Raw genomic sequence first — 23,945 nt, 5'->3', positions numbered from 1 at the left:
CAGCATCCGAAAGTAGAGCAGTTGTCCACAATCCAACAAGAATAATGGAAACTACTAAAATGGAGGTTAAGGTATGCACAGTAAGACATGGAACTATCTTTGGGTCTAAGCTATAGAGTATAAGACAGATATTGAGTTGAGGCCAATTGCTATGTAAATCCTGATTATTTGTTAACGGCAATCCTCCCCAGAGGCTGGAAAAACGGATAAAAAACAGACGATGCATAAGTTACTGTCATGGCTTAAGACTCAAGAAATTCACAAACCAGAAAATTCTGAAGTACTAACAGCCAAAACAGAAAGAGAATGAAAGAACAGTTTGAATCTAAAATAAAGAATGGCACAATTAAGTACGGTACGACAGTGCAAGTAACCGGAAGAAAGGCAATAAAGGAAAAGAGCAAACCTCAAACAATTAAGACGTGACCAAAATGCCGAGGAAACCAAGAACAAAAGTAAATTGTGCGCGTCAGACCACAGGCCACAGGAATGAAGGTAAAGAGTTTACTGGGCAACACCTGGTTACCTAACAAAGGACGGGACACTTTCGTAACAAACACACCTGGCTGCACACCTGGTTGCTTAAACGAAGGAGAGGATATTTTCATAACAACACCACTCATTAATAAACATTGCCCAAAATTCAGAAATGTTTCAATTTCCAAGCAATTTCATATTTTATTTTTTTAATGGAATCGCACATAAGCTAAGCATATTTCTTGTACAGTATTTAAATCATTAATGTTCACCTATAAAGCTGTCAATTCAGTGTTAGTTGGGGTGGGGGGTCCAGGGAGGGCAAAGCAACCCCCCAAGCCAGGTCAGGGCTCAGCACCCTATCAGGTTAGGGGGGTAAGGTTAATTTGGCCTGTTTTCACAGCTGGATTTCTCATGCATACCAATTTCCCTATTCTGCATCTACCCACAATTTTCAGACTCTAATTTTATTTAAAATCTCTAGGCCTATTTACTTTACATTTTAACGGCTAACACAATGTCCACAATTCTGGTATGCATAGCCTAATATATCATTAATACAATAGTTCCTGCTGTCAGCAACCTATGCCTAATAAACTTTTTACTAAATACCAAAAAGATTTTATTAGTTAAAAACGACCATTAAGATATACCTTTAAGGCATAGGCTAGTCGTCATAAAGGTGGTGCATAGGCCTACAACATCACACCAATAAAACTGCCAATTCTCAATAATTCTAGGCCTACAGCCTACGAGTAGCCTAAGTAGGATAAGGCGACCCACGGCAACACATTTCAGGTAGGCCTAACCTAACCTAGGCCTATACCCCATATTCTTGACGAAATATTCATTTCATAACAAAACTAGGCCTATCAAAGACACAAACAATGACAACAATCTAAATAGTGATTGTAATCCATGGATGGACTTGATTGTAACAAAGAATAAGTTATGAGGATACGACAGACGATCCTATAGGCCTAAGCAGAAGGATAGGCCTAGGCCTAGCAACAGCTGATGACGTCACTCGAACCTTCGTCAGGAGGATTTAACAATTAAAATGGTCTTTCTAAGAAGGATAAAGAGATAATTTAGACATTTTAGTCCTATTAAAAACGATTTATTAATCCTCCAGAGCAGGATTTTGTAATCCCTTTCAAATCAAAGAAGTTATGTTAAAAATCCCTAAACGTCAGCAACATGGGTCTATAAGAATGGGACTTCCCTTTTCTTCCAGACCCATATTTAAACCCGTGGATTTAACACTCGCCTGAGAGGATTTCGTGGGATTTCACGGGATTTCGAAGGATTCCTTCCCCGGGAGATGTCACACAGAATGAGCCACTAGGATTACAAATCGCCGTGGAGGGAAAAGAGAGAGAGGGAGTGAGAGGGAACACTGTGGGGTACACAGTTAAAAAACATACTAAATCCGCCACTGGATTTCACACTCACCTGGTGAGGATTTCGGGGGATTCCTGGGGATTTCCTTCCCGAGGGGCGTCACGCAGACAGGGCCACCACCACCACCAGGATTACACAAATCGCGGCGCGACAGAGGGGGAGAATAAATCCGCTCCAAGTTAAAAACTTCTACATCATAAACATGGCGAACCAACACAGTGTAAGACCCGACAGAGGGGATTTCTCGTCTTAAATCGCCGCAGCGACTTTCGGCCGCCTTAAAAATCCGCAAATCCGCCGCCAGTCGCTCCGTCGCCTTGGCCGCAGCGACTTCCGGGGGTACAGCGCCCTCGTGCCCTCCGAACAAAGGGCTTAATCGAGTCCGAGGGCTCCTGCGGGTATTTCCGAGCGCGAAAAACAAATGAACGTCTGAGGTTGACTTCCATTGATGTGATTCCGAGCGCTCACTCTCACGCTCTCTCTCTCTCTCTCTTTCTCACGCGCTCTCTCTCTCTCTCTCTCTCTTTCTCTCTGTCTCTCTCACTCTCTCTCTCTCTCACTCGCTCGCTCGCATTCCTCGGGAACGTAAACAAACCTCAATCTCCACACAGGTAATGAGGTGAACCCCACTCGTTTTATCTGTCAAAATGAGGTTTATTGTTGTGGTTCTCTCTCTCTCTCTCTCTCTCTCTCTCTCTCTCTCTCTCTCTCTCTCTCTCTCTTCTCTCGGGAACATAAACAAACCCCTGATCTGTACACAGGTAATGAGACCAACCCCACTCATTTTAGCTGTCAAAATGAGGTTTATTAAAATGAGGTTCTTCTCTCTATTGTCTCTCTCTCTCTCTCTCTCTCTCTCTCTCTCTCTCTCTCATTCCTCGGGAACGTAAACAAACCCCAATCTCCACACAGGTAATGAGGTGAACCCCACTCATTTAACTGTCAAAATGAGGTTTAGTATTGTGGCTCTCTCTCTCTCTCTCTCTCTCTCTCTCTCTCTCTCTCTCTCTCTCTCTCTCCGCATTCCACGGGAACGTAAACAAACCTCAATTCCCACACAGGTAATGAGATAAACCCCACTCATTTTAGCTGTCAAAATGAGGTTTATTGTTGTGGTTTTCTGGTTCACTCTCACTCGCCCACTCTCACTCACTCAGTCTCTCGCTCGCATTCCTCGGAACGTAAACAAACCCCTGATCCATCCACAGGTAATGAGGCCAACCCCTCTCGTTTTACCTGTCAAAGTGAGGTTTTGGCATTGGGGTTTTCAAGTGTGAGGAGTCCTCCTCACTCTCACACACACACTCACTCGCTCGCATTCCTCGGGAACATAAACAAACCCCAATCTCCACGCTCAGGTAATGAGGCCAACCTCTCTCGTTTTACCTGTCAAAGTGAGGTTTGGGGTTGGTTTTGAAGTGTGAGGAGCCTTACTCACTCACTCGCATTCCTAAACAAACCCCGATCCCCGCAGGTAATAAGGCCAACCCCATTCATTTAGCCTAATTAGCAAAATGAGGTTTGGGGTTGTGGGTTTCTCGTGTGGAGGTTGATCTTGTTCGAGACTAGTATTCATGGGAAAATTAGCCATTTTGGTTTTTTTTACCTTGAGAAGGTGATCGAGTTGACCCCATCAACTTACCTGATGTTAAGTTGATTGTTGTAATTTTCATTTTTTTTTAAGCTTGGACTCTGATAATTCATAATTCATATAATGGAAACATACTCTCTTTAGGACTCTTTGATAATTCATAATTCATATTAATGGAAACATACTCTCTTTAATGATATGTAAATATGTTTAGAAGCTGAGAAAGACAAAGTGTTTTGGCTAGGCTAGGCAAATCCCTATTGTCTGACATCTTTCAGATTAATTCTGTAAAACTGCTGGATAACTATACACTATTTATAAAGTTATATGCACTTGAAAAAGGTACAGCCTAACCTAACTCACTATTAGCTTCCTGCTGTCCTTGGGATGAAGCCATCTACTACCTGAGTAACCTCACCAAGGACACAATTATAAAAAGGTACTAGAGCCTTCTGCAGAATATCAATTGGCAATTTGCAAGTGGGTCCGTGCTGATAATTGCATGCATTTGACACAATATGTTATGCTAGCCTATGTATTTGATGCCAGATGTAGACCCTAAACTACTACAAATCATAACAGGAAACGTTTCTCTTCAATCCCACTTTTGGAAATTTTTCATTATTGTATCCTGTCGCACTCTATTCAGGTTTAACGTTTCCAATGGTATACATCAATCTGTGATGTGTGATTTTCTATTTCTGTTGTTATTTGGGAATTCAGTGGAACGTATGCAGATTTTTGTCATTTTGATATTGGATTTTTCCTAGGTAGTGACCTCCCAAGCTGGGTTTTAAAACCAAAGGACTATGTATCCACCTTTGTTGTATAACGTTTTATTACAAGCCCGTTAGGGATTACCGTTAAAACATAAACAAAGGACTGTAAATATAAAGATAATGACCCCCAAGAAATATTAGTCGTAGCTACGACCAATGTCAGTGGTATCGCATTTTGGTATTTTATAACTCATTTTGACAACCAACACTTTCCAGGCCATAATAATTTGTTACTTAATTGTTTCCCTAGGATGTTGTACTTAACTTTTAATAGGTTAGACTTGTGTTCTTGCTTATTGTTTCATATGGCTTTGTATGAAAACATTATGTGCCAGTTTTTCCCCGTAACCATGAAATGGTGTAATACTTATAATTAGTAAGATGCAGACTCTGTGAAACATTTGGAGATGAGATTTATAAACCTTTTTTATTAGGTGAAGTACTTGTAGTAGAAAAGCAGTTTACACGTTCAAGTTTTGTTAGGTGTTAAGAATGTATTTTCATTGTGTCAGTCTTTTAAATATTGTCAGTGAAGACTTTATTGGATAATAATGTATTTAGTGAAACACTATACAGGCAGTCCCGGTTTACAACGGGGGTTCCGTTTTTCCACCGCGTCGTAAACCGAAAAAGCGTCGAAAATCGTCAAAAATCCTAAGAAAACCTTACTTTTAATGCTTTGGGTGTATTGAAAACGATGTAAACTGCACTTTTATTGAGTTCTTCATCAAAAAACCTCCAAATTTTTATTATTCTGCCGTTGTGGAGCCATATTTCTTCTGTCGGATCGGCATATGACACGTCATATCCCCGGAACATGCATCGTAAACCGGGAAATAATTTCTGATGAATATATTTGTAAAGCGTCGTAACCTCGGAACGTCGTAAACCAGGGACTGCCTGTACAGTACAGTATTCCAGCAGTCATGGGACAATATTTTTCAGGTTACATGCTTTCTTCATTTTCTAAAGTACCTTATGCAGATGTCTTTATCTTGAAATAGATAATGCAATGCCTATGTTATATGAATTAAGTTTTAAATTTATTATTATTCCAGGGTTGACATGAAATGGTATGAATAGTGGGACAGCCTTATTTACATCAGTGAGTTCAAGTCTCCATATAATTAGTGAGTGAAGTTCTGGGTTATTTCTTATTTGACATTTGATGGGCAACAGACCGTGTCTTCTGCATCCATGGCTCCTATAGCGGTGAGTGACGAATATAATGATGATAATCTAGAGAGAATTGATTCAGTCGTTCTTAAGATTTTGGCTGATGGATGATCATGTGTGTACCACTGTATATCCCACCCAGAGTGGAAATGATGAGCTATATAGTACTTTTGTGAAACATGACTCATTTATGAGCTGAAAGTTAAGGTGAAAAGCACTCTGTAGCTGCTTGTGAATTAATTTGAAATTTTAGTTACTTGCAGCATTCGATTTCTGGCAATTTCATATATAAGGCTTGAAGTGCAACATTTCATACAAGTGAAAAACTATAGTGTATTAAATTACTAGACTCTTGTTATTAAAAGATTCATTGTTTTACAGAAAGAAGCAGAGCCCCGAGAAAAAGAACAAAGTAATACCATAATCTTTGATGAATCCAAAGGGGAAATCTTTAAACTTAGTGATGGATTCAAGGTGTTACACAAGAAACTCAAGACCCAGTGGAAGATTGTCAGGTAAGATATTATTTAATCAGAAGTAGTTGTTTAGAGAGAGGGATTTTTCATATGGTAACTTTTTGTATGAACAGCCCCTTCAGAAATATGAGAGGGTTGAAATCCTGTACAGTGGACCCAATGTATTCATGGGGGTTAGGTACCACAAACCCGCGCAAGTACTGAAAATCCATGATATATTGGAACCCCCCCGAAAAACTCTTATAACTGTGTATTTTAATAGCTGGAACACCAAGTACCCCTCTAAAAATGCTTATAACTGTCCATTTTTATGTTATTTTTCTGACTAAAAACACATTTTATGATAAAAAATGTATTTACTGTAGTCACAAAAATAGCATGAAAATACAGTAATCAGTGAATATTTTTTGACGAAAACATCTGCAAATTACCAAATTTTCCGTGATTTATTGAAAAATGCATTACAGAAAAATCCATGAATAACTGAATCCGCAATTGCTGAACCGCGAATAAGCGGGGGTCCACTGTACTTAACATTTTCATTCAGTTCTGTTCATTATTCTTTAAGCATTAACTCCTTGAGTACAAGTTAGGTTTCACAGAAGACATACCAGGCAAGGTGTCCTTTGGATTCTCCCAAAGCACTGTACTGTATGTTTAAATGAATTTATTTCATTAAAAATCATCTTCATGTTAGTGAAGATTAGAGTGATAAATAATTTTATTTAATCATCTTTAAAGCCTTACAGACTTTAGCAAACTTATGATGGCCCCTGGCTTACTTTTCAACCCCTGTATTAAAGCCCATACAATTATATACCATTAGTATTTCAATGAAGTTGAGTTTTTATGCAAATGCAAAGGAGCAGTTTTTGCACCTGATGCACTAAACTGTGTAGTTTGCTCCTAAAAAGAGTTTGTTAGTGTTATCTGTTGCCAACAGAAAGTTATGCCCGGAAACTTTTTCAGGTAAAGGATGATCTTGCCCTCAAAGGAACCAGTTGTTTTATTTCAGATTTGCAGCATTTAGTATTCACCCTTTTTCAATACTTTTAAACTTTGTCTCTGCTTTATCAGTAGTGCTTAAAAATTGACATGTAAAAAATTAAGGCAATAAAGTTACTTGTGCTTGAAAAAAATTGTCATCTGTAAGTTCACAGTATTCTCGGAATAGGTTGCTAACATAATGATATAACAGTACGGCACAGTAGTTCAGAATCATGAAGGCAACAGCGGAAAATTCCGTGACCACCCTCCATTTTGAAGTCAAGGAATACAAATAGGAAATGAAGTTTTTTCGTTATCATCATTTGGTGCTGTAGAGAGGGTTTTGTTTATGCTGCATCAAGAAACAAATTTATTTTCTATTTCAGTAACCGGGATGACCTGAACAAAGAGACCCTGGGTCAGGCACGAGCTGTCGTGATTGCCTGCCCGCATCAAAAATTTACAGAAGGACAGTTTTCTATGTTGCGGAGGTTTGTTGATGAAGGGGGAAGGCTGTTTGTCATGGCAGAAGAAGGGGGTGAAAAAAAGGCCAACACAAACATAAATTTCCTTCTCGAAGAATATGGTATTTCAATCAACAATGGTGAGTTCTGAAATGAATGTTTTTAATATCTTCTTATTGTGATTATTGGCTGTACCATACTGGGTTTTTGTATGTAAAAGATATCCCTCAAAGGGTATACTATATGCTACCTAATTATGTATTTCAAGATTACTTTTAGAACGTGATAATTACTCTCGAAAACTTTTATTTAATGATTAAACGCAGTACTTGCTAAGTGCTCATGCATAAGTTGGACCTTAGTGTTGTCTGTAGTCCTCTGTTTGGGTATGAGGTTGGTTTTAAGGCGTAGTAAAAGGCAGTTGGTGGGTACTTAGGGTTGTATCTGTCCACATTTATTGTGAGCATGTAAAGTGTATGAGGCAAACTGCACTCTGCTTTCATTGGTAAATGTTTATTATGAAATAATTAGTTGAAAAGAACTGTGATATGGTTTGATTTTCTATTTTTCTTGTCTTTCAACATTTGTTTGTATAAGATATGTTTTTGGAGCACTTTGACATACAATATTAAATTGATTTGTATCTTTAGTTAATGCCTTTAATTCCATGTGTGCTTCAGAGGCTTTTCTTGTCTACAAATGAGATGAAATATTTAGCCTAAGCCAATCATTTTTAATTTGAGCCATTTTTTTATCATCGGAAAACCTTTCTTGCTTTAATTAGACTTCTTCCTCTCTTACAGATTCAGTGGTACGCACTTGCTACTACAAGTATTTCCATCCCAAGGAGTGCCTTATTACCAATGGTATCCTGAATCGTGCCATCCTTGAAGCTTCTGGCAAAAATATTCCTGGACTCATAATTGATGAGACTCTTGCCAACAGGTTTGTAGTGATTCCAGTTAACCATTTAAGCACTTCTTGTACTGGTGTATTCATGTCTGAACATAACACATTTATTTTATATGATTTGATATTTGTATATTTGTTAGAACACAACTTGGTTACTGTCATTCATTTCAGGACCTGCTGATGAAGACAAAACCAGTGCTTTTATTTTATAATTTTATGGAAATCAAACAAAAGTATGTATCTCCATGAGAAGTAATTATTTCCATCTTCCTGACAGGTCCATGTCCTTTGTATATCCATTTGGTTCGACTCTTAATGTTGCCAGGCCAGCTGTAGCTGTCTTGTCCACAGGCAGCATATCGTATCCTTTAAACAGACCTGTAAGTATAAGTTATGTCACAGTTAAATATTATATGTTTTGTCGGATCGTAAATTTTTAATATTGTGAAAATTATAAAAAATTTTCGTATCAGTATTGCAACACTATGTACATTGTATGTTATACAGATGGGAGGTGTAAAGGAAAATGGTATTAAAAGTTGGTCAAGATTTAGGTCTTGAGTACTACCAATGTTCCAAGTGATTCAAGTGCTATAGTCATGACATTCTAATATTGTAAGCCCAGTAATGCCTTGAGAACTGAGTCTGCATATAGGGGTTTTCATACCTCTCTGCATATAGGGGTTTTCGTGTCTGCCAGTCACTGTAATATAGTAATTTCAGTATTTTTTGAGCTATATCTTCCTGTTAGAAATAAAACATTATGCACAGTTATAGTATTAGGTCATGTCCTTCACTTGAATTGCTAAGCATCATACCGGCTCTGCTTTGTACTGTATTAGAAATCATGACTTGATGTAAACTATCTTCTAGGTTTGTGCCTTTTATGAGCATCCTAGTAAACATGGACGGGTTGCTGTCTTGGGTTCAGCCCATATGTTTAGTGACCAGTACATTGACCGTGAAGAAAACAGCAAGATTAAGGATGTTATCTTTCATTTCCTGACAGCCAATGACTTCAAGCTCAACCAGATAGATGCAGATGACCCTGAGGTAACACCATTAGTTTCATTAGGTTTAAGAAATGTGTATCTTGGGACCTTTTTGTAATGCTTATCCATATGCCAGAGTCACACACGTTGTAGCCAAGAGAAGCAACATGCTGAGCATTGAACCCTTAATTTTTAAGGGAAATTATGGACAGTAGCTAAATTGATAAGGAAGGTCTTTGAATGTGACTTTTGGAAAGTTTTGTAAACAGTTTTTGCTAATTCTATATATTGAATAGGAGCATCAACTGGTATTCTGTTGAGTCCCATTCATTTATTTGTTCCAGTAAAAATCTGTAAAGTATTTGATATATAAATCTTATGTTTAAAAGTATTTTAAATTCTTGGCAAATGGAAAAGTTCATATTTCAAACAATTTCACAGTTGTGGTTGACAGACCCTTTGCTTCCAGTATTGAGTTTGTTTTGCTCATGTCCATTGTTTTGCATTTGTGGATTTAAAGCTGCAGTGTATGCTGCAAGCTTCCTTACCAGCCAGGAAAGGCTACTGTTGTTTTCTTTGGTCATGTACCCTTCCTTGTAACACTGCAGTCTAGCTTCTGTGTATTCCAGCATAACCAACATGTTATTTATTAAATTTTTCCAGGATTTTTACAACTTTTTGTCTTTACAATAGACAGGATTTTTACAGTTTTTGTCCTTTTGTTATGATAATCATCACTGAGTGTTCTGTTTGCTCCCCGTTTAGTTGGTGCTGACATGGTCATAATTGTTCTATATTTCTTTTTTTTTTTTTTATTTAGATTTCACCTTCCTTATCGTTAATTGGTGTGAGGAAGGAATACATGTAATGCTGTGTCCATTTGTCATATCGTATCTCTTTGTATGTTTCCTTTCTTAGTTGGCATTCTAGGACCCTTGTCTTTTATACATGAACTTACCTGTTGTTTACATATAGCTGTAATTCTCGATCTCGACAGAAAATTCAAACTGGCGTCCCGCTTAATATATGGGCAGGTAATACGACTACCCGCCCTCTGCAGTACCTGGATCCATTTCATCAACAACTAATCATATTTTTCTCTGTCGGGGCCGGGCGACTAGTCGTCTGCTCCTCTTCAGGAAATTCATCGGTGCTTTTTCGTTTCTTCTTTGGTAGAAGTACCCACTTTTTGTTGACAGTTCTGGCTTGTTTTTTGGCTTTGCTTAGAGATTTTTCTAGTTATGTCTGATTCCAGGATCTCAAATTAGATATTGCGGGGTTGTAAAAACTCAATGTCTCGGTCTAACATAGACCCTCACTCTTCTTGCTCTAACTGTAGAGGGAAATTGTGCATGAATCTGGATAGATGTGATGAATGTTCGTCTTTGTCTGTGCTTGATTGGCAAAAGTTGGCTAGAGTATCCAGGCAAAAATTAAGTAAAGATAGAGCACGTAAGGCTTCGCCAGAAGTTCCTCCCAGAGTAGGAGTAGTATTGCCTCTTGTTCTGTTCCTGTTACCCCTCCTGTTCCTATTCCTGCCTGAACCTGTTGTTTTTCAACCCACTACCGTGTCAGACCTTCGGGCAGAATTTGGATGGTAAGATTTCAGCTCTTTTCTCTGCGATAGAGAAGATTGGCCAGGATGTGAGTGCGATGTCTAGACATCGAAGTGGTACAGTGATAGTGTTGTGGAGGAGGTGACTGTTCGCCCTCCCTACGTTCTCCTAGGTCGAGGCCTCTGTCCACGGCTCCCAGGCTCAGGGAAGACATGCCGAAAGCCGAGAGGGGGAGGCGAGTGGGGTCTGCTCATTTGCAGTTGCTCCCTCCTAACAGTCCTGTTGCGTCCCAGGCTGTTGCAGCTCGCTATAGTAAAGCGATGCGGAAGTGTCTTCTTGTGCTTCTGTTTAGATGAGGAGGAGTTGGAAGCAGTCAGAGTCTAGTAGGCCGCTGAAGAGACACAGAGCCTCTCCAAGTCAAGTTCCTATCAAGAAACCTTTGTACGTTCTCTCTTCCGTCTTTGTAGCTTTTGGGATAGCCCAGAGATCTCTTCTTCTTCAGGCAGTCCGGATGTATACGTTCTGGATCGTAGCGGCGCCTGGATCCTCCTGTTAGCATGCAAGTAGCTGCTTCCTTCCGTTGGATCCTGTACGCTTTATGCCTCCGGTTCTGGCCCCCTTTCTCGCAAGAGACAAATTGGACAAGATTTTGAGAACTTTTCCAGAAGGTTTTAAAGCTCCAGCTCTTCAGGTTCCTTCTGCAACTGAGGCTCGGTCTCTGCTCGCACGACCTGGCGCGCTTCGCCCGCCGCGCCCTGACTCGCTTCATGCGCCTGGCTCCGCTTCGACGCGCTCCTGGCGCCATCACCGCCGCACCGGCGAACTCACGACGCTACTTTTGGCGCTGCGCCTCAAAACACGTTCCAGCGCACAATGTTTGGCTTTAGCGCTACCATGGTTTAGCGCCTCTTTGGCTCTCGGATCTTCTAAGGCTCCTGACTCCTCTCAAGCTCATGTTGATACGCTTGACGGTGGCTCTTAGCCCGGTGACGTTCGGCGATAATCAAGAGGGATAACGCTAAGTTTGGCTCCCGGAACGTTTCTATCGTGGTGCTCCAACTGCTTGAGATTCTCTCCCCAGTTTCCGATGTTTCGGAAGTAGATGATGTTCCGTCTGCTCCTACTTCCAACTTTAAGCATCTCTTACAACTTTTTAAAGAACTTTTTCAAGAAGACTTTGCTCCAGCTTCCCCTTCGTCTCCGACTACATAGTTTGCCAAGGATTTTAAACCTCCTTCCTCTAGATTTCTGAAGCTGGTCCTGTCTGTTTCGCGAAAGAGTCCGAGAAGAGCAAGAAGGATGGTTGAGCAAGAAAAGATCTCAGGGTAAAACATCTTTCTGTTTCCCTCTCAACTGTCTTTAAGTCTCGTTCGTGGTATGAGACTGGGGAAGTCTTTTCCTGGGGAGACTCTGCCTCCTCTCTCAAGGGGATTTCTCCAGCCTTGTGGATTCTGCCCGTGCTCAGCTTTTTCTTCATCCAAAGTCGGCTTCTGCTCTTGGAAATTGGACCATCTGGTGAAGAGTTCTATATAGGATCTTGGAGATCTTTTCTTTTATTGACTGGTCTATAGAGCCTTGAGCAGGATAGTGAAAGTCTGGTGATCTTTCCCCTGAAGACTGCTACAGATCTTGATGCTATTTTGGCCTGCCTGGACAAGGCCATCACGAATGAACGTCGGGGAAATTGCCTCAGTGACTGCTACCGGCATTTTGAAGAAGAGAGCACATTAGTTTCGTTTGTCGCGAGAGGAGTCTCCAGGAACCAGAAATCTGCTCTTCTTTTTTTGCTCCTTTGCTTAAGGAATCCCTTTTTCCCGCCACGTTAGTTAGGGAAATTTTGGAGGCTCTCTCACGGAAGTCTACTCAAGACCTACTGGCTCATTCTTCGAAAAGACCCAGGTTTTCAACTACTCCAGTAGTACCCAAGCCTTCTTTCCCTGTATCCTCTAGGCCTTCTCGGGGTACTCCTTCTCGGCCCTTTTCCGTGCTAGGGGAAGAGGAAAATTCTCTTCTCATCCCCAGAAAGCTAGGGGTACCAACCGATGAGTTCAGGGTCCTTCATGCAACAGTCGGAGCCAGACTACAGTCGTTCTGGCAAGTTTGGGAGGCCAAGGAGCAGAACCCTGGGTGATCAACGTTCTGAGAGAAGGCTACACCATTCCCTTCTCAGAGAGTCCTCCTTTAAAGTCTTCGCCAGTAGACTTCAACGTATCATCCAGGGACTCAGAGAAACTTGTGGTGTTGGAGGAGGAAGTTACTTCCCTCCTTCAAAGGGAGCCATAGAAGCAGTCCTCGAACCTTCATCTCCGGGTTCTACAACCGTCTGTTTCTGGTTCCAAAATCGTCAGGAGGATGGAGACCAGTCCTCGGACGTAAGCGCCCTGAACAAATTTGTGCTTCAAACACCATTCAAGATGGAAACCACACAGTCGGTTATCAATTCCCTGAAGGAAGGAGACTGGATGGTGTCCCTCGATCTCCAGGACGCATACTTTCATGTACCTATCCATCCGAGATCAAGGAAATTCCTACGGTTTGTGTTCAGAGGCAGGGCTTTTCAATTCAGGGCTCTTTGCTTTGGCCTATCAACAGCCCCACAAGTTTTCACAAGGATGATGGCTCCAATTGCGAAATGGCTTCACTTAGAGGGAATTCACATTTCCCTTTACCTCGACGACTGGCTGATCCGGTCTCCGTCAAAAGGCCAATGCATGAAGGACCTACAAAGGACCCTTTCTCTTACCGACGAATTGGGACTCATAGTAAATCTTCCAAAGTCACAACTCTCTCCATCTCAAGACTTGACTTATTTGGGAGTTCGGATGAACTCAGTTCTTTTCAGGTTTTTCCGACGTCTCAAAGGATCGAGAAATGCCTGCTGAAAGTGAGATACCTGATGGCAGCCAAGACTTGTTCTGCCAAGGAATGGATGAGCCTTTTAGGCACCCTCTCATCGCTAGAGATGTTCGTCAGTCTGGGGAGGCTACACATGAGACCTCTTCAGTTCTTCCTACAGCAGATCTGGAACAGGAAGAAAGACACGGATTCGTTTGTTTTTCCTCTATCCACTCCAAGTAAAGCAAGACCTGTCATGGTGGAACGACAGGAGCAAACTAGATCGAGGTTTGTCACTGAGACAGAGGAACCCAGACCTGATGTTGTTCTCCGACGCTTCAGACGAGGGTTGGGGAGCAACATTGGGGATCTTCAAGTGTCAGGCAACTGGTCTTCATCCCAACGGGATTGGCACATAAATGCGAAAGAGTTGAAGGCAATACATCTAGCCTTGGAACATTTCGTGCTTCTGGTGGAAAACAAAAGATAGTAGTGCACTCGGACAACTCCACTGCTCTGGCGCACGTGAAGAGACAAGGAGGCACTCACTCCTTTCTCTGTTCGAGATCGCAAAGACCTGCTTTTGTGGGCGGCAACCAAGAACATAGAGCTAGTAACTCGCTTCATCCCGGAGCTCTCAACGAAGAGCGGATATCCTCAGCAGGTCACTCCAGGTCATTCCGACGGAATGGACCCTCCACCAGAAAGTCTGCCAAGGCCTGTGGAAGGTTTGGGGAACTCCCATGTTAGACCTGTTCGCAACGAGGGAAAACCGCAGACTACCTCTCTTTTGCTCTCCTGTTCCAGACCCAGAAGCATTAGCGGTGGATGCCATGCTCCTGGACTGGTCGGGTCTCTTCCTTTATGCATTCCCTCCCTTCAGGATGCTGGGAGAAGTCCTGAAAAAGTTTCGAGCACACAAAGGTGTGTCAATGATCCTTATAGCTCCATGGTGGCCAGGAAGATCATGGTTTCCAGAGCTACTGGAGAAAGTAGTGGATTGGCCAAGGAGGTTGCCATTCAGACCAGACCTTCTGTGCCAGTTGCACAGCAGAAAGTTCCACAGGAACCCGTCAGATCTAAATCTGACAGGGTTCAGACTCTCGAGCGACTCTACAGGAGGAGAGGCTTCTCTAGAAGAGTGGCGCAGGCAATGGCTAGATCAACCAGGCCCTCGTCTACAAAGGTCTATCAAGCGAAGTGGAAGCGCTTCAGGGAGTGGTGCTCCGAGTCTGGAGTGTCTTCCACTTCTACGACTCTAAGCCAGGTTTGGATTTTCTTTTTGTTTCTGCACAAGGAGAAGAAATTGGCTGTCAGCACGATTAAGGGGTATAGGAGTATGCTGGCGGCAATTTTCAGAATAGAGTATAGATCTTTCCCTCAGACAAAAGATACAGCAGAACTCCTTAAATCCTTTGCTACTAAAAGGCAAATCTCTTCGGTACCGCATTGGAATTTGGATGTGGTGCTAAAGTGAAACACCTCCAAATCTTTTGAGCCTTTGAGTTCCTGCTCCGTTAGGAATCTAACTAAGAAACTCTCTTTCTCTTGGCAATTGGCCTCGGCAAAGAGTAGTGAGATTCATGCCTCTGGACAAAAGAAGTTGGTTTGTGCGGATAAGGCTGTAGTTTCCTTCACCTTGGGTTTTCCACAGCTAAGAACAAAACCCTAGTAATCCATGGCCAGGGAATTTCCCATTCCTAGTCTATCCTCCTTGAGTGGAAGAGAAAACAGAGAGACTTCTCTGTCCGGTCAGACATTGAATTCTATCTGGACAGGACCAGAAGTGTAAGAGGAACTCATGATTTTTATGGTGCTCAACTAAGAACCCCAAGAACCCTCTATCTAAAATGGGATTTCTTTCCTTTTGAAAGAACTGATTCAGAGGCACACAAGGAGTTATGGGATGTGGATTTCCCCTTAGTTAAAAGTGAGGCCTCATGAAATTAGGACTATTGGACTTCTTTAGCCTTCAAGAAGAACATGGCTTTAAAGGACATTCTAAGTTCCAACTTATTGGAGATGTTCGTCTGTTTTGCCTCGCATTATCTGAGACAGATCCGACCACATATGAACTGACTGTGCACGTTGGGCCCCTTTATTGCGTCTGACACGGTGGATGGGCAAAAGAAACCAGAGCTCTAGATCCTCCTTAGTTTCCTTAGGTGCAGGATTTTCTTTTTTGATGGGCTACTAGGAGCCTCAAGAGGTTAGATGGCCTAGTAGGTCTAATTTAATAGGTTGGTGTGAGTTTTTATGGTTGGGTGATATGATGGTGGATGCTTTGGAGTACATTGCCTGAGCAGAGGCATTATATGCTTTGGTTGATTGTGTCGAAGACGGCTGGAGCCAACAGACCTTTTCTCCATATAGCAACCTGCGTCTGAGCTACTAGGCCCATAGTTGCACTAGGAGTAGCAGTGTTACAGTGAGGCAGTAACCGAGAAAACAGCTTCCTTAGCAGGTAAGGATCCCAAAAGTTAAAGACGTTTTTCTTAGCCTGATGATCTCAGGTTTTCCATTTAACACTTACAGCTGTCCATGCCCACACGCCTCAATGTGGCAATCACTATATGTAAACAACAGGTAGTTCATGTATAAAAATGACATTTTTATAATAAAATAAGATTTTATATCATACTTACCTGTTGTTTACATATAAAACATTCCCACCCACCTCCCCTTAGGAACAGGGTGTATTATAGAAAATATGATTAGTTGTTGATGGAAATGGATCCAGGTACCGGAGGGCGGCAGTAGTCGTATCACCTGACCATATATTAAGCGGGACCGCCAGTTTTGAATTTTCTGTCGAGATCCGAGAATTGTTGCTATATATAAAACAACAGGTAAGTATGATATAAAATCTTATTTTATTATAAAAATGTCATTTTATTCAGTCCACAGCTTGTTTAGGCCAAGGCAAGGTGGTTCCAACCTTTACCATTACTATTTCAGTATGCTTATTTGATTATCCACTTATACACAAAATTTGAAATCTTTTGTTTGTAAATTTTGCTTTATGGCAAGTTGCTTATTATGTAATATTGTCCTACATACACTGTGAAATGTTTAAGTATAGTTTAAAGATTTTTCTGTACTGTATCCTAATTGATGCCGATATCTCAAAATGCTGGACTGCATAACTTGGTTATTCATGAGGTTTTTGTAAAATGAGTGTGAGACATAAACTTTTGTAATGTCAAAATCATGTTAGCGAAATACAAAGTAAATGGTTTGAGATTATCAAGTAAATAAAGTAAGACGGAGGAAAGTAAAGTATAAAAACAGAATTATTAAGGCAGTCTGTGATTAGCAAGCAAAGAGGACCACTGCAACATAACAGTGTAAGCTATTTAGTATACAAATTACAAATATCCAGCTCACAGAGACATAAGAGTTAAAGTCGACAAATATTCAAGGAATATATAAGGACTAAACTTTAGGACCAAGTAGTGGTGTTTAGGGCCTTCAGCAAGCTCACCACCCACACAACTACAACGACTTTGTTGTTTTACAGTCAGAAGGGGAAATGCATTTACTATATCAAAAAACTATTAAGTTGAAGATACATACTTCACTTACAATCAGAAAGGGTAATGCATTTATCAAAAAACTATTAAGTTGAAGATACATACTTCACTTACAGTCAGAGGGGGAAGTGCATTTATCAAATAACTATTAAGTTGAAGATGCATAGTTCACCTACAATCAGAGGGGAACTTTATTAAAAAATATAACTCTAGTAGGAGTTGCATGGTATATTTTGGCCACTAGCTTGTTGAGAACTTAATTTCATGAGAAAGCTAAACATCTAATAGTTTTATTGGAAGACTCTGTATGCTTTCAGATTTCTGATTATAACATGACACCTGACGTTGGGTCTTTAGCTGAAGGTCTGCGCACGTGCTTGCAAGAGTCTGAGGAAGTTCCTACTGATTACACCCAGTTGTTTGACACTCATGTAAGTATACCTATGTTTTCTGACGTAATATTTTACTTTGATCTATTTACAAATGAAAAGAGTTTTTGAATTAATTGTTAAATTTGCCACAGTTTCTCAACTTTGGTATCATGTATTGTTTCTGTACTGTCTACTTATTTCAATGACCCTTTTTTTCATCTCTGACAGTTAACATCCATTGATATGCAACTAGTTCCGGCATCTATTGATGCTTACAGCAAGGTTAATGTAAAGCACGAACCATTGCGTTTAATCACACCACAGTTTGAAACTCCTTTGCCACCATTGCAGCCTGCGGTAAGTGGATGTACGCAAGTTTTTGGATAATGTTTTTTAAGTAATTTTATGCTAATGTTTTCTTACAAACTTATTAGTGTTCTTATAGCTCACAAAGAGTTTGAAGTAATCAAAACTACTTCAGCCTCCCTTGTACTGGACAGCACAAAAATTTAAATGAACGCGTTAATTCGTTTGACGTAAGCTGTAGAACTAGTATAATTCCTATTTGCAGGTTTTCCCACCCTCATTTCGTGAGCTGCCTCATCCATCCCTAGAGCTCTTTGACCTTGATGAGGCTTTCAGTTCAGAGAAGTCTCGGCTAGCTCAGGTGAGATATTTGTTGCCATCAGGTTACTGTTACTTTGGATGAATGTGCTCTATTTGTAATTTTTTCATTGCATATAACAATAGTCAAGAAACCCAGGCCTTGGAACATGTCATTCACTTTTTTTTTGTGATGATGAGTCTAATTTTTCACTGTATTTATAACTGTCTTAGGCAGAATTCATGACATGCATTTCTTAGCCTCAAAGAGTAGGTGTTGCCATTACCACGTAAAGTTCTCCGTGAAAGTTAATGTTTCTTATACTTTCCAGTTGAAGACAATATTTCAAACCTTGTAGAAATATTAAAGTTTTGTCTGTATAAATTGTAATGACTTTGTGATTACAGGTGACAAACAAATGCAAAGATGAAGACTTGGAATACTACATCAGAGAATGTGGGGAGATACTGGGAGTCATGGCAAATATACCTGCGACATCCAGAAATGCAAAACACATACTAGAATACATCTTTACTCAAATTGTGGAATTCAAGAAGCTTAATCAGGTAAACTTATAACTATTGTGAGTACTGTATATGCAACACTTGGCAGATAAGTTACTTTATACCTTCTGTGAGTCAATAGGAAAGAAAGAGTCATTGATTTAGTATTCGTATGAGTTGTGTTCTTACAAACTACTCACCTTTTAAAATTTATAATTCCTTTACATTGTCCAGATGGAGTAAGCATATGTCAAATTCTTAGTTACTCAAGTGACACAGTAAAGTAGGTGACAGGCAAGACTTCTTCCAGTAGGTAAGCCCCTTGACTCTCTTGCTGGGAGCTCGCATTCTTGATGTAGTCTGGTTTTAGAGGGTATTTGTAGCTGAGCAGTGTGTCCTTAATTTTGATTTTGATGCGTAGTTTTCTAAAATAGTCCTAGGGTAGATTATTAAAATGCCAGTTGTGTTGGTATGAGTTAATTTTAATCAACTAGAGAAATTTTTTCCAGTACCTTTAGAATTGATAACCGATTTCACCGTATTTAATATTTGCACTTATTTCTTTTGAATCTTTTAGATTTACTAGGTATTTTTGAATGCAGTTTTTTGTATTGTATATGTCTCAATGATTAAAGCTGTTCTTCTTGTTACAAGTACCATAAAACCAGTGGTAAGCTTTGTAGCATTTAGCATATGTGCTTATTTTGATACTAGTATAGTGTACCATGGTATTTGCGTAGGTTTTGTCATTATCCATGAAATAAATGAAGCAAACTTGTGGCCTCCATTGACATTATCCCCATGCCACTTGTTATTTGTTTAATTGCAGAGGCAAGGATTGCTTTAGGAAAGGCATAAATATACTCAAATTGTGTTGGATGAATTAGGGAAAGGGTGCTTGGTCTGAGAAGTCAGCTGTGCTTCCCAACATTCGTTACTGTGTTCCATGTCAGCAGAGCCCCATGTGTCTTTTCTCAACAGGTTCTACTTTGTATTCTTGTCTGTTGCCTGTATTCCCTTTCAGCTTTCCCCCATGAGGAAACAGTTCTCCAGTTGCGATGTAACATCTGTGCTGCTAGGGTGCTGCCAAGCTTTTGTTAAAGTAATTTGGGGTCTTCTTTTGGCTCTGCATCTTTCTGACAGCATCAGGACAGAACTAGATCTTCAGCTTCTCCAACCTGATTATTTTTCAGCTGAACCTTTTCTGTTTGGGAACTATGGTGTTCTTTCCTCAGGGATCCTTTTTTGACAATTCCCTGGACCTGCAGCCTAAACAGTTTTCCTTAGGTTGCTTCAGTTAAAGCACTAAGTCAGCTTTTTGGAGGTTCAAGTTCCTTCTGAGACCATAAACAAGCCTCTTTGCTAGGTTTGCAAGATCAAGGCCTCCTTGGGCTCATGCAGTCTTCTTGGCCATCTTGAAATGATGGCTGCATTTGTCAAGATGTCTTGCTCACTGTTGCCATCTCTGTCTCCTTCCTGTGGACTCCAAGGTCAGGGATGCATTTGCTCCATGTGTTGACAGTGGGGACTTCATAGCTTCTAGAGAAGTCCTATGCTACTTTCATGCCTCAGTTGTTTTGGGGTCTCACTACAAGACTGGCCCTCTGTTGGTGGATGGTGTCATTCCCTGGGTGCCAGGAACTATTCGTGGATTTGGAGATCTCCAATGTCAGATCTGTTGTATCATCATTGAATATTAGACTTCCTCCATGCAGTCTTCTGCAAATAGCCTTAGCCACTAGAACGGTGGATATTATGCTTCGGGCTTAGTCTAGCCAGGACATTTACACTTTTGTCATTGAAGTGGCTTGGCCAACGAGTATTGAGGCCCCATCAGGTGTCAGATGGCCTTATATGCTTCCTCACCCCAGTGATAGCAGTTTCTGGGCATTCTGGGATGATCATGGGTGTCACAGGTTTCTCACATTGAGGTTTTCTCCTGCAGGAGTCTAATATCCTTGTTTCATTCTTACCCTCAGTCACTACTACCTCACAAATGAGGTCAGCTCCCTGTTCAGCTGTTGTAGTCAGCCTCATTGTTCTCCCCATGATTGATGCAATTTTCACATTTTTTCCTTGCCACCATTACTTTCATTTATTTTCATTGTGTATGATTTTTGTCGCTTTCATTATTGTGTAATTTTGGCACTTGTCATTAATGCTTATTCCCCATCAGTATTCACTATCTTTTATTTTCTTTGCTTCCTTAGTTTATGCATTCATTTTGTTTTAATAATTTACATATTGTAGTTCATTCAATATCCTGTTTTATTAGTTTTCCCTGGTGTATTTTTATAGTGCTTTTGTGACACACTATTTATTATGCTAGTTTACAGGCATTGTGTAGGTTTTGTTTTATGAGTTAAGCTTTTAATTTTGGGGGATTTACATTTAAAATTGCATCATAATTTGATGCCCATTAATCTGTAACTTTGGGATTTATCTTCATTTTGAGAAATTTTTGTTGATTCTGATTTAGTGAGAAATCTGTGAATTGGGCCCAAATGCTGTTTACCTCCCTTTGTTGGTTTGTGACTTGTAATGAGCTTTCTTACCAAGCTTCAGTGTGCTTGGCAGGGTCTGTCTGGATAGGCTTGTAACTCATCCTTGCTATCTCTTAGTAAGGACCTGCATCTCATTGTCACAGGCAGAAGTGCTCAGTTGCTTACAATGACTGGTCAGGGGATCAGTTCTCTTTGCTTTTGTATGACAGAAATTTGTGGAAGCTTATTGCTTTTGTATGACAAAAATTTCAGTGGGGAAGCATATTGGGACATTTCTGCTTCTGGACAAATATTTGAATCTCCCTCTCCAGTGCCTTCTGTCAAGGAACAGATTCAATTGGACAGAGGTTTTCTTGCAGCTGAGAAAGTGGGGACTAGTTTCCTCTTGCCTGGTCTCTACCCCAGCTGTTTCTGACATACCAAATGGCAACTGGAGTAGTGCTCACTCCCCAAGCATGCACGATGATTGCTCCACACATCTCTGACTCCCAGATGGGATGTCCCAACCACACCTTTCTCATCACCTTATGCTTATTTGGTTCCCTCGAGGCATATAAACCCATTAATCCCATAGGGAGGACCTTGCTTCCAACCTAGCAATTTTGCTTCTCTCCCTTTTCTCCCAAAAAATGTAAGGATGAAGTGAAGCAGTATCAGCAAGCTGGGCAGAGCATGCCCAGTGAGAGTTTTCTGGAACTTGAATATTGTGAATCTAATGAGACTTGGATTTCCATGTCCATAGAAACTAGGTAATATATGAGTGACAGGTTTGTATGAAAAGTCTTTTGTCACAAAAGTATAGTATTCATACACTAATGAAGTGCTAATGTATTATATTACTTTAGTAAAGAATGTATGGATAAATACCCTGACAAAAATACATCGATCCAGAAAAGTTGCTGGGTGGGGCATTTCTCATTAATGAAGCAATTACAGTAGTTTCAGGATGGAATATTGAATGGTTATGTTTTTTTCTTCCAGGATCCAGATGCATTCAGCAGGCCTAGATCAGATATGGAGGAGCTGTAGAATGCATTCTTTTCTGACAGGTTCATTTGTAATATATAATAGTTTGAAGGCCTTAGTAATGAGACAGGTTCATCTTCTTTGTAATTTATAACAGTTTGGAGGCCTTAGTAATTCATTGTTTTTCATGTCAAAGCCAGACTCCACGTCTTGAAACACAGCACAGAAAATCATCATGCAATTATTTAGTTATCACATATTACAGCAAACAATATGCCTATTTAAATGTCAATTTCATTAGTATAATTTTGTAAAAATTAATACTGTATACTGTAGTTATTGCAATGGGTAGAATTTTATTTAAACTATTTCACTTTTAAAGCATTTCTTTTAGGGGTGGATGTAAATCCTTTTTCAGTATACAATAAAGGGATTCTTTGACAGAACACCAAATAGAAAGCCATACTTAACTGCTAATTATTTAGTCAGAAAAAATAATCAAAATTTTGTATACTGTTCTCAATGTCACTCAAAAGATCTCTTCTAGTCAAAAGTTCATTTAAGATATGTATTCTAGTCAAAAGTTCATTGAGATTCAAGATGCTTATTCTAGTCAAGTTCAGTGAATGTAAATTCTAGTCAAAAGTTCCTTCAAGATCATAAAGATTCAAGATGCTTATTCTTATCAAGTTCTCAGAATGTAAATTGTAGTCAAAAGTTAATTCAAGATTATGTGCATTTTAGTAACAAAACCAGATCGAGAAGCTACAAACAGGCAGATTCATAAAGTTTAGGTATAGTCAGTCAGTGTTAGTGTAGTATATGGGCTTATGACGAGGCGGCAGTTTCTTCAGCAACTTTCAGAAAGTGATCACAAGAGCTCATGGTAGCCTCAGCCCATAGAAGTTGCCGTCCCATCAAAAAGTTTTTATCAGAGTGTTGTACAAATATAAATGTATAGTATATAAATCTATTTTAGTTAATATATTTTACCTATGTCTCATTTATGCCTATTCTTAAGCACAAATTATGAGCAAAACATATTTTTCATAATGTATCTACATATGAAGCACAAGTATAATCAAGTCCTGTGTCTGATAATAGTCATGATTTATGAAATTTTTCACTGTTAACATCAAATTTTCGGTTGTTGTGTAAACATGTAGTTATTTGTAATTTTTAACAAATGGGTGAGATATATAATTCAATTAAAAAATATTCGTTAATGTGTTGTTTCATACACTTTATGTATGTGATTTTTGCTGCTGTATAAACAAGTAAAATTGCTAGTTTGACTCAAGTTAACAAGGTCACTTAAGTTCTTCACTGGAGGGGTGGGTAGAGCTCTCGTTTAGCACACTGTTGGCCCAGCGTTCGACTCTCCGACCAGTCAGTGAAGAATTAGAGGAATTTATTTCTGGTGATAGAAATTCATTTCGTCATAATGTGGTTTGGATTCCGCAATAAGCTGTAGGTAACGTTGCTAGGTAACCAGTTGGTTCTTAGCCACGTAAAATAAATCTAATCCTTCGGGCCAGCCCTAGGAGAGCTGTTCATCAGCTCAGTGGTCTGGTTAAACTAAGATATACTTAACAAGGTCACTTTGTTAATATTCACAACTTGAAAAGAGATCAGCAAAAAGGATAGAGGAAACATATTTATGAGGTTACATTTCCATCAAAATCAAATATGAAAATGTAGAATCTTCAAATAAAATTTCTTTCAATGAATGTAATCAAAACAGGCCTGTCACTGTCAAAATGATATTGCATTCTCTACATGTAAGGATTGGATCATGAGGTGCAGTCTATCCAT

The 23,945-nt window shown here is 40.0% G+C and overlaps 2 protein-coding genes across 15 annotated transcripts in view; one reads left to right on the top strand and one right to left on the bottom strand.

The window, feature by feature from the left end:
* Window positions 1–2,381, bottom strand: part of LOC136854988 (protein kinase shaggy-like) — a 115,115-nt gene extending 112,734 nt beyond the window's left edge. Inside the window, exon 1 of one of the 2 annotated variants that reach the window (XM_067131668.1) lies at window positions 1,933–2,381. The gene's annotated coding sequence lies outside the window, so the exon portion shown is untranslated. The remainder of the gene's footprint in view (window positions 1–1,932) is intronic. The other variant, XM_067131669.1, reaches the window with a different exon arrangement.
* Window positions 2,313–23,356, top strand: IFT52 (intraflagellar transport 52). 13 transcript variants are annotated; one of them, XR_010857852.1, is made up of 14 exons: window positions 2,949–3,089; window positions 5,310–5,463; window positions 5,809–5,942; window positions 7,277–7,494; window positions 8,158–8,299; window positions 8,544–8,646; window positions 9,140–9,319; window positions 17,500–17,613; window positions 17,782–17,910; window positions 18,125–18,220; window positions 18,565–18,723; window positions 18,895–18,973; window positions 22,146–22,213; window positions 22,261–23,356. XR_010857852.1 is itself a non-coding variant. In XM_067131664.1 (13 exons), the coding sequence occupies exons 2-12, from the start codon at window positions 5,449–5,451 to the stop codon at window positions 22,191–22,193; spliced, it is 1,338 nt and encodes a 445-aa protein (XP_066987765.1). In that variant the 5' UTR covers window positions 2,949–3,089; window positions 5,310–5,448; the 3' UTR covers window positions 22,194–22,213; window positions 22,261–23,356. The 13 variants fall into 13 exon arrangements, 8 of the variants coding, with proteins under 8 accessions (XP_066987759.1, XP_066987762.1, XP_066987763.1 ...); XR_010857849.1 differs by lacking the exon at window positions 2,949–3,089 and adding an exon at window positions 2,313–2,492 and having other exon boundaries at window positions 22,146–23,356; XR_010857851.1 differs by lacking the exon at window positions 2,949–3,089 and adding an exon at window positions 2,816–2,942 and having other exon boundaries at window positions 22,146–23,356.
* Window positions 23,357–23,945: the final 589 nt, after the last annotated feature.

Source organism: Macrobrachium rosenbergii, chromosome 30 (assembly GCF_040412425.1).
Source record: "Macrobrachium rosenbergii isolate ZJJX-2024 chromosome 30, ASM4041242v1, whole genome shotgun sequence".
Lineage (NCBI taxonomy): Eukaryota > Metazoa > Arthropoda > Malacostraca > Decapoda > Palaemonidae > Macrobrachium > Macrobrachium rosenbergii.
Note: the sequence above shows the minus strand (reverse complement) of the source record. Positions and strands in the feature narration are given on the sequence as shown.